Raw genomic sequence first — 11,445 nt, forward strand, 5'->3', positions numbered from 1 at the left:
TTCAAAACCACAAAAGGAGAAGTTTAACTAAAACTAGTTGTGACAGTTAAGTACTGAATATGTATGAATTTACATTAACATATAGCCAATAGGCAATTTGCCAAAAGGCGTTGGTTACTTGTAAATGGTTAATTTTGGATAGGTCCTCCTGTAGGGCTGGAGTTTTCAGAAACTAAGAAAACCTATAAATACCAGATTTGAAATAGCAAATTGAACTGGACCGACGGACGGGGCTTGATTAAACTCACTCCTAATCTGTGCTCCTGTTGATATCGGAGACCACCTCAGGACCCTCACATTGCTGATTGTATTGCAAGTATGGTTTTCATTACCAGTATACTATTTTGCTTTTATATGTTCTGAATTGAATTTAAACCTGGTGTTGGACTCTGGAATCTCTCAGAATTAGACATAATCATGTATCTCTAATTATACTGATATTTCAGGCAAGTTATAAAATAGATTTGAGTTCTCAAATGTTCTACCTGGGCATAACCAAACTGTAAAAGCATTTAAATAATGACTACTAGAAAGTATGATGTTTTAAAATATGTTAGTTTATTTTAAGCAGCATTTCAGTTTTCCATTAGTTTTCATGTTTCGTTTAAATAAAAAAATATATAAAATGTATTATTTGGTAAATCCTAAAAGTAACTTCTATATGATTATGCCTTCCAAATAAATAGTTTTTACCTTGGTTAAAAACTCTGCATGGCAAGCCATTGTTGTGGCAATCTCTGTTGGTTCTGATGACTGTTCTGGTGTTCCATGGTTCTAGTGTTGAATTAAAGTTAATAAAGTGCACTACAGCTAATACTGCATAATGTAACACAGTTTTACTGTAACTTCTTTGTTTATTTTACTTGCTGTAATAAAAACTAACACTAATTTTATAGTATGAGTATACATTCGGACTATACAGCAGTTTATACTAATGTAATTACTGTCATAAAAATGTGTTACTACAGAATAGTTATAGCTTGTGATGGGGTGTAGCCTGTTTTGTGTTGGTTTTGTTGTGTTTAGAGTGAATGTGAGAGAGTTTGCTGTGTGGATCGGTGAGTGAACGAGTTTGTGGGAGGAATGCATGGAAAATACCTGGGCTAATGAGGTGCGAATTACCCAATAGTCCAGAGGTCTGTTTGGGAGAGAGCAAACGTGTTGGAATGAGAAAGTTTGTGTTTTTTGAATTTTTAGCGTTTTGTAGTTCGTGTTTAAAAACCTGTCTTTTGTTATTGTCGTTCTGTATGGCCATTGTGCCCTTTTTGTTTATTTATTGTTTATTTTGCCTGCACCCCTGCTCTGAATCTACAGGAGGCACTACCCACCACTGCCAGCAACTGTGGCAGGCTGACCAGGGTAAAGAGACTCAGAGACAAGATGTGCTGGCAAAACAAAGAACTTTAATAAACAAAAGACTACAAAACTACACAGTCTTGCTCTCTCCCAAACACTCAACCAACCAGCATACCCAACCACTCCCCTTATTTTCATAATTACACGTTCATAGTATTATTAGTCATAATACTGTAGAGCCTGGTTTATAAAAACTCTTATTTGTTTTCAGTTTTATATGCTGGATTGCAGGAAGAAAAATTGTACATAAAAGTAAAACAAAAAATGTATAGAATTATATAAAGCAAGCATTGTTAGGAACAATGCTAAATTTGGCTACAAAAACTGTAACTAACAGCAGGAAGCTTAACCATTGGTCAACTGAGACAGTATAGATAACTTTTGTATTTTTTTTACAGGAATTGACAGGGAGGAGATAGGAGGGAGGAGATATGGGAGGAAAGGGGGGGGGGGGGGGGGTAGAACAAACATCCAATCTTTCCATTACGGGTATGGTAATTCTACTGTGTGATCAAATTGCTCTTGTGTGTTTTTGACAAGTGTTTAAGCAATCTCCTGCAAGAAGAAAAGAGAGGTTTCAAACACTGACAATTTGCTCGTAGGCCTACAGTTATTTTCTTCTATTTTGACTGAAAATGAGAAGTTGGAGATTAAAAGGCTGGGGGCTCATTGTTACAAAATAACAACAACAACAAAGAAGCTGTTGTACTGTTTCATCCTGGTCTGACAGGAAGGGCTGGCTTATGGTGAGTGAAGAGAAACAAACCTTTTTCTGTTTCCCACACATTTTATAACTGGAGGGGTTGAAGAATGGACCAAAAATGGAATCAAAGATTCCCAGGTCTTCTATAGTAGTGTATGTCTTGTTATATATTGTAATAATATTTAATAATCAGATGCGGGGGTGTAATTCAAAGTAAATTGAAAATTCATTAATGAACACAAATCACTGTGGGCCGTGACCACGCTAAAACAAATTATTATCTGTATTTACTAAAAAAAACAAACAAAAAAAAAATCTATGGATCCAATAAACACAATACTCTCCTGCTCCTCACACTCCTCTCAACCAACCGCCAAGTCTCTCGAGCCCACAAGCATTCAGTCTCCCTGGAAACTGCTACCGCCCCCTCCATCCTGACCAGCCAACCAGATTATTCCGTCCAGCATTCACATGCACGCAGTCCCCTCCATCCTCATCCAAACCATCTATGATCCAATCTATAAATGTAGAATTTATACAATCTACCTAAATGGGCGTGGCCCAGACCATAACCAACAGGCAACACAAAACGTTCGAGATCTGAGTATTACATTTTCTGAAAAAGAATTTCTGATATCAAGTGTCATGTAAACACTGTTTTAAGAAAATATATCGGAATATTCTGATAGTCAGTTTTTAGAAAAACAGCACCTAGAAATTTTCAATTATATTCCACACAGAAGAGACGTTTTAAAAAGAAAATTGTCTGATTGCACTTTGTCATGTAAACATACTGTTTTGCATTAATAGAAGATAAAAATGAACAAAAAAAAAACACAGAAAAAAACTTATTTTGCTCTTTTATACAGTTGCACAGAATGACTCCACCGCCCGCCCCACACACACACTTTTGAAACTAAAGTTTCACACTTGCCCCCTTGTGTAGTAAAGATCAGTTTGCAATTATTTATGTAGGAGATTTTGTGATCATATCATCATGATTTATGCAGCTGCACAAAATCTGCTGTCCATGCGCAACAGGCTGCTTTCAAGAGGATATACAGTGCCTATAGAAAGTCGACATCCCCTTTCAAAATGTTCACTTTTGTTGTCTTCTAGCCTGGAATTAATCCATTAAAATTGTTTTTCTTTTTTCATTTAATCTACACATCCTACCCCACAACTACCAAGTGAAAAAATATTCTAGAAATTTGTAGAAAATTAATTAAAAATAAAAACTGAAATAGCTTGGTTGGATAAGTGTCCACCCCCCTTGTAATAGCAATCCTAAATTAGCTCATGTGTAACCAATCCAGGGCTCGCAAAATTTTGGTAATGGTACTTAACCTTCGAGCAGTCCATTGTAGACATTTGGTTGTCCAAAAAGAAAATGTCAAGTTGCCCATAATTGACCTATGGACTGTGATTTGTACAAAAGTACACTCTACTCAATACAGGTATATCATCTCAGGGTTCATACACTAACATCAAAATTCCATACTTTTTACAGACTTTCATTTGTTTTTCCCATACTTGTGTTTTAGTTAGTTTCTACTAGTTTTAGTTCCAGCCGCAGAGCGTTATAGCTTTTTGATCCAGAGCAGAAGTTGCTCCTGCTTTTCTAAACGTATTTGTCAGACTCTGGAGGTGCATATCTAGCAGAAGACAATGCAGGTATGCCAAAGAGAAGTAAGATACAATCCAAAAAATATCCAAAATTTGAGAACTGCGTTGCATTAGTTACAAAAATAATATACAAAGTTGTATACTTGTGCCAAAATAGAATAGTATAAATGGTACCAATAATAAACTAAAACCAGACAATTTTGGCACAAGTATACTTGCAGTATATTGCTTTTTTGTAAGGGATGATATTGGATTCTAATTCAAAGTTCTTTATAGCCTCTGTTAAATGTTGAACACTATGGGAGGTGAAAAATAACAAATGAAATAACAAATGTGCAAGTGTTGTATATTAAACATACAAGTCAAATACTAAATACAGCACACCCTCGCTATAAGAACCCTGTTTGGGTCCAAAGCCTTTTGTTCGCTACAGTAAAAGGACAATCCAAAACGAACAATATAAGCTGCTGGAGCAAGTTAAGGAAATCACCTTGGATAAAGAAATTAGCTAAATTATTAATATTAGTACTGTTTTTTATTTGATTTTCTTTATTAACACAGTATTTATCACTACTACCACTAATAACAATAGCAATGAGACTGTGAATAAAAGAATTGCAAGTACAGTGCCTATTTGTGGCTGCATCCAGTATTCTGGCTCTATCCTATTCATTGAAGAACACAGTACAACCCCCCCAGTAAAAAAAGTGCATCAACAAAGTTTCAGTTTTGTTTCAATTACAAATGTTAATTAAAATCTTGGTTCCTTATTTTAAAAAATAAAATACAATAAAAAACGTTGCTTTGCCGTGCGGGTTGCATAGAGCAGCTTGATTGATTTATTATTATTTTTTTTTTTTTTTAAATCAGTATTTAATCGTGTAACGAAGGCCTATAGCGACGATGTAAACAGTTCATCTACACTCAGCTGACGGTTTGGACGCAAAACTGTTGACTGTCGGTACTGTAAGTTACAAGCAAGCACATAACAGTTCAAATATAATTACCGGTACATCATGAAAAAGGCGATGTCAACATGCTACATGCTAAATCTGAGACTATGATAATAATATCACATTTTTTCCTGGGTTGGGAAATAATGTTAATGATGTAATAAAATAACATGTGAATTTTGGTGACCAGAATACAGTAGCTTGTAATTCCAGTCTGTAACTTAGTTTAAAAAATCATAGCCTTTAATATTAAAGTATACTTTGGCTGTCAGTGTCCATTTCATGTGACATATACCAGTGCGCTGACTAGATAGGATTGCTTGTTGTCAGGGGTGTTACACAGGGCAATCCTCGCAGGATTTGATCACAAGCAACGTGTATGTCACCCCGGAAATCACTCAAGCATTACCAATAAAAAACATTGATCCCTCTAAACGCGTTTACCGGAACGATCTGCAAGAAGAATCTCGATTGAGAAACCGCTGTTTGATTAACACAAAACATTATCTTGTTACAGAGTAAAAAAAAAAAAATTATATATATATATATATATATATATATTATATATATATATAATATATATATATAGATATATATATATATATATATATAATATATATATATATAATAGCCCCGTTCGTAGTTTTTTTTTGTGTGCCCATCGGGCAAGCAGCCAAAAAAAACACGATGTCCAACAGATTTTTTTGGTTGTCCCGGAACGTTGGGCTATCGATTTGGCGAGCTTGGGAATCTCCTTCAAAATCACACACTAAGTTTAGTGGCCTCCACCGGTGTTAAATTGTAGTGATTCACATGATTTCAGGATAAGTCCCGCAGTTCCTGTAGGTTCCCTCTGCTGGATAGTGCATTTCAAAGCAAAGACTCAACCACGAGCACCAACGCGCTTTCAAAAGAACTTCGGGACAAAGTTGCTGAAAGGCACAGATCAGGGGATGGGTATAAAAAATATTAAAAAAGGCCTGAATATCCCTTGGAGCACGGTCAAGACGATTATTAAGAAGTGGAAGGCGTATGGCACCACCAAGACCCTGCCTAGATTAGGCCGTCCATCCAAACTGGATGACCGAGCAAGAAGGAGACTCAGAGAGGCTATCAAAAGGCGAAAGGCAACTTTGCAAGAGCTACAGACTGTTATGGCCAAGACTGGTCAAAGTGTGCATGTGACAACAATATCTCAACCACTCCACAAATCTGGCCTTTATTTTACTCAAGAAAGCCCACCTTGAACAAAAAGGTAAATGTCCTTGAGTGGCTCAGTCAGAGCACACAGACATAAAGAGAATCACAAAGATGGCCGGAGTGGGGGGGACATCAGACCAGAAACAGAGGTGGAGTTTTGGGGAAGCTGAGTGCTTGTTTCCGCTCAGCATTTAATGAATTAACAGAACAGTAAATAGAAAGGTTGTAACAAAAAAAAAAAAAAAAAAAAAAAAACACACCACAGGACACGGCACTGGTAGCCAAAATAAACAGACAAACAAAACGGACTAACACTAAGAAACAGGGTGAGCGGATATTTTACTTTACGTTATTATTTTATTATTATTACCTCCGTCTCCACACCCGTTCTCCACTCACCGAACACACAACCCCTAGTAAGTGAAAACAAGGAGCTTTTATGCAGCTGTACCGAGACTCTATTGCTAAACAATCACTCAATTAGTCACGATACACGTGCACGTGAATTAATAAAGTGCAATTCCCTGTGCTCACATATTACATTTTACTTGCACGTGAAGTGCTGTGCAATCCTCATGCCTAAATACAAATATACATTTTAAACACTCGTGTTACACAGACCCGTTTATATCCCGTGTACCAATGACTATACACCAACATTAATACAAAACATACAACAAAAAATACACAGAGGGACAGGGACTTTCCCACATATACCCCCCCACCCCCCATGCACACATGGCCTCAATGGCCACCTCCCCCCTTAAAATCCCAAAAGTCTCGTTCAAACTCTTGGGTCAAGAACAGGGACTTTAAGGGGTTGATGGGAGGCAATGTTGCCAGTAGCCAGGTTGCTACTGGCCATGCTGTCAGCAGACGTGCCGAGAGTGGGGCGAATCTCTCCTCCTGCTGTACCACTGGCAGTGGAAATGCTGCCAATGGTGCGGCTGTCAGCAGATGTGCTGACAGCTCCCAGACTGACTCCTTCTGCCGGGGCAAGTCCAGCAACGAAAAAGCTCTTGCTGCTCTGCTCCTGGCAGTGGAGGGTGCAGAGGCAGCTCTTGCTGCTCTGCTCCTGGTGGTGGAGGGGGCAGAGGCAGCTCCTGCTGCTCTGCTCCTGCCAGTGGGGGTGGCGAAGGCGTGTAGTCTCCTGGCGACGGAGGTGGGAGCAGCGTGTAGTCTACCCTTGTTACAAGGGACTGGTGCAGCTCTCCCTCACTTGCATGGGACTGGTGCGGCTCTCCCTCCTGCTCTGGAGACAGCAGTAGGACCTCTCCCTCTGGCGCTAGAGACGGCAGAGATAGGAGCTGCAAGTCATCTCCCTTCAGCCCAATGAGGATGCAGGTAGGAGTGGCCACTTGGAATGCAACCTGCTGGGGCAGTCCCATATCGGCAGCCAAGTAGTCGATCACCACGGCTGCCAGGTTCACAAAGGGCACTGGATAGAAATGTTGTTCCCAGCGTTCCCAACGTTCCCCATCTATGGCCCACAGCAGGTCAACAACCAGTGGGAGGTCCTCCCCGCTCCACTCCGGGTCCGACACCTAGTTCGTCCCCCGTCTGTCCTCCCCTTTCAGTTTTGTATTTTTAATGTTCATCTTTTCTCAAAATACTTTTTTCCCCCCTTAACAGTGTGGAGTACGGTGTGTAGACAAGTGGAACAAAATTAAATGCATGAAGCTCTGAGGCACTGACACGACAAAACGTGAAAAAAGTTCAAGGGGGTGTAGGCTTTCTATAGGCACTGTACATAGAAAAGTTCTTAAAACAGAAAAAATCATTACTTAATTACTTAAAATACATGTTCATGTTTTGCCTAGGTAGTGTACTTATTTTATTCAGTACTGTGCATTACATAGTAAATCCACAAATCAAATTATTATTTATTTTAGTTGTCACAAATAAGTTTCTAAATAAATAATAAATTTCTACAGCAAGTACAATATAAAGAACACATTTACTGGATCAAAAACTGTCAGCTGGATTTGGCAGAAAACCACATAGTAACTGAAAGCAGGGGCATTAAAGTTGATTGAGGGAGTTTACACAACTTTATCAAAACACTGTGCTTGAGAACCATTGTCGTCTTGTTTTCCCTTACCTGTTAGCCAACTGGCTTAAAATAAAAACTAACTGATCATTTCCAATTCCATTTGGAATTGACCTCAACTCTGCTTGAAGGTCAAAAGCAATATTTTAAAATCCACTCTCCAATGCAAAGAAGCCACATAGATCTGGTTCTTTCAGCCTCAATCTATCTCTGATTTATTTTCTTTAAATTTGGCATTGCCAATTATTTAACTACTGTTTTTTCTCTACAATTTGGAATGGCCAATTGTTTAAGACCCTGTCTTAGCCCAGATTCCAACCTGCGATCGCTGGGCTATAGGGCGACATTTGTAAACTGTCATCTTATTAATTATGTATTTGTTTTCTTCATTACAGCCATCCAACACCATGGATCGTCTCACTGAACACAACAACAATTTTCAATTAGCTTTGGAAGTACTACAGCAAGTTATTGAAATGACAGATTCAAGTTTAAAACCATTGGTTGATGTTTGCAAACCACTGTTGGAGCTTGTGCTAGGTGAGAAACAAAGCAAGGAACAAAAGTTCATGGCTGATGAGTTCTTAAAGTTACAGGATGAATTAGAGCAAATTTCAAAAATGGCATCAAATGTGAAAAAGCAGATTGAAATCAGTGGTGTATACTTGAAATATTCTCCCATTGAAGAAAATCTAAGGGATGCAATAAGGAATGTGCAGGAAATCCAGTCTTACAAACCAGTGAAACAGTCAATGATTGAAGAATTCTTGGATGAATATCCCGATGCTTTAGATATCGAGGATAACCTTAAGAATCTTTACAAAGGTGTGATGGAAAAATCCATTTTGGATATCAAAAAGACAAGCCCTCGCGACATTGACGAGGGCTGTGCTTGCATTTATAGACTCTTGTGCAAAGGCATCTATGCTTTGATGAACCATAAAGTTTATACCAAGCAGACTGAAGAAGACTTGAAGGCAACAATGGATGAGTGGTCCAAGAAAGCTGCTGAAATTCTACGCAAAATGAGGGAAGAAATTAATGCCTACCTGAACGATTTTCCAAATCAGGCAAAAGCTGATGTTGAAAACGTCTGTTTGGAAAAGGGCAGAGCAGTTTCTGAGGACATCATAGAGAGGTTAATTGAGAAGTATGGCTGGGTCCATTGGTCAGTGAGGGCTTTCAACCCTTCAGCTAATTTTGTCTTTATTTCGTCTGGCGAGTTTCACGTTATCAAAGGTGAAGGACATTTTAGACATAAGTATCGTAACACCATAATTGTAGTTTCCTATAGTATTAACCCACAATCCCTGGTTAAAAGTCAAATTCACCAGTTGATTGACAGACAAATTAAAGAAGCCAGCATTGAGGAAGCAGCTGAGAGTGTGCGTAGAAGTCTTCCTCACTGTGTGGTGCACATTATCAAGGGTAACAAGACCTGTGCAAAACACAGTTTTCCAGTCGAGTATCACTATGAGGAAATCCACAGGAAATGCTTCAAATGCTGGTCTGTGTTCGTTCACTCAGAATACTCACTTCAGGAAGTCTGCAGACCTCTTCAATAAGGGGAAGGGATATCAGGTCTCATAGGTGTGTGTGGCGTTTGCATGTTCTCCCCCAATGTGTCTGCGTTGGTTTTCACCTCTGGGTGCTCCGGTTTCCTCCCACAGTCCAGAAACATGTTAGCTAGGCTGAGTGGCTAGGTCTCTAAATTGTCCCCCCGGGTTGTTGTTGCCCTACGATGGATTGGGGTCCCGTCCAGGGTGCAGTCCCGCCTTGTGCCATGTGTGCCTGCTGTGTTAGGCTCCGGCTTGTCACCGCAGCAACCCTCTATAGCAGGGGTTGGCAATCCTGGTCCTGGAAGGCCAGTGTCTCTCCTGGCTTTTGTTCTACCTGTGACCTAAATTACTTAAACCAATAATTAGTCCAATTAAGTAAATGGACTAATTATTGGTCTAAGTAATTTAGGTCACAGGTAACAAAAACCAGGTGGGACCCCACCAGCTGACCAGGATTGCCCAGCCTTGCTCTATACGTTAAAGTGGCCATCGATAATGTAAGTATGTATCTTGCAATATGTTAATGTGCTTAAGCTTAATATTAAACTTGTTTTTGTCTTAAACCACAAGTGAAGACAAAGAGCTAGAACTATGTTAAATGATTCTGCACGTGCAAGTTAGACTTTAAAGTGAGAAGCCACAGGAAGAGGATTCCAGAAAAATCACCTCCTTATTTGGAGCGGTAGATTTGGGAATGCATCACACTTTAAGGGCAAACTTGTATGTCAAGGATATTACAAGTATACTGCTATAGAGGTTTTGTTAAGATTGTTATTCATTTTCCTTCTGTTGGCAAAAGTAATTTTTTATTAAAAAAAGTTGCAACTCTACTTTGCCTACATAACTATATACTGTACATAGATATACTGAAAGCGTATGGAAGTACTGTTAGTTTGCTAAAAGACACCAGACTAAATGAACTGTCCAAACATGGGAAGCCAACCCTGGTGTTGGAGAGCCTCAGGGTGTTCTGGTTTTACACCTCCAGCCTCGCAGATAACCATCTCAATGATGGGGCTTCATTTGTCAGAATTACCATTTGTTCCAGCAGGTATTTAGCAATTGATGATTTAAAGTTAGCTACAAAACCTGCAGAATGGAGGCTGTCCAGGACAAGCGTTGACCATTCCTGGTCTAAATAAAACTCCTGAAGATTTGAAGTAGATCTGTAGAATGCTTGATTCAATTTAATGCTCCAAAATAAAATAAGGGTTATTTTCTACTCTAAATAAATCTTTGAATAAACGACTCTGCAGTTTGTTCTTGACGATTAAAGATGTCTGAGGTAATGGTTTTCAACCTTGGTTCTGAAGGACCCCCCTGCCTGCCTGCCTGTCTACTTTTTGTTGTTGCTCTCAGATACTGAATTGAACCCTTAATTGAACTAAGTGTGTGCTTAATTCAGTAAGTACACAAATACCCTGAATTTATGTAATTCTCATTTAATTAAAATCAATTTTGGTAGCGATTTAGGACTACTGCACCGAATAAACCAAACATGGTTTATTTAGATTTCCAGAAAGCTTTTGACAAAGTCCTGCATAAAAGATTAATTCTCAAACTGAACGCAGTAGGGAGTCAAGGAAACACATGTACATGGATTAGGGAGTGGTTAACATGTAGAAAACAGAAAGTACTGATTAGAGGAGAAACCTCAGAATGGAGTGAGGTAACCAGTGGAGTACCACAGGGATCAGTATTAGGTCCTTTGCTATTCCTAATCTACATTAATGATTTAGATTCTGGTATAGTAAGCAAACTTGTTAAATTTGCAGGCAACACAAAACTAGGAGGAGTGGCAAACACTGTTGCAGCAGCAAAGGTCATTTAAAATGATCTAGACAAGATTCAGAACTGGGCAGACACATGGCAAATGACATTTAATAGAGAAAAGTGTAAGGTACTGCATGCAGGAAATAAAAATGTACATTATAAATATCATATGGGAGATACTGAAATTGGAGAAGGAATCTATGAAAAAGACCTAGGAGTTTTTGT

The 11,445-nt window shown here is 38.8% G+C and overlaps 1 protein-coding gene across 1 annotated transcript; it reads left to right on the forward strand.

Moving 5' to 3' along the window:
* The first annotated feature begins 202 nt into the window (after nucleotides 1-202).
* Nucleotides 203-10,695, forward strand: LOC121301375. The gene is made up of 2 exons (XM_041230713.1): nucleotides 203-316; nucleotides 8,284-10,695. The coding sequence occupies exon 2, from the start codon at nucleotides 8,296-8,298 to the stop codon at nucleotides 9,451-9,453; it is 1,158 nt and encodes a 385-aa protein (XP_041086647.1). The 5' UTR covers nucleotides 203-316; nucleotides 8,284-8,295; the 3' UTR covers nucleotides 9,454-10,695.
* Nucleotides 10,696-11,445: the final 750 nt, after the last annotated feature.

The sequence above is a fragment of the Polyodon spathula genome, chromosome 27 (assembly GCF_017654505.1).
Source record: "Polyodon spathula isolate WHYD16114869_AA chromosome 27, ASM1765450v1, whole genome shotgun sequence".
NCBI lineage: Eukaryota > Metazoa > Chordata > Actinopteri > Acipenseriformes > Polyodontidae > Polyodon > Polyodon spathula.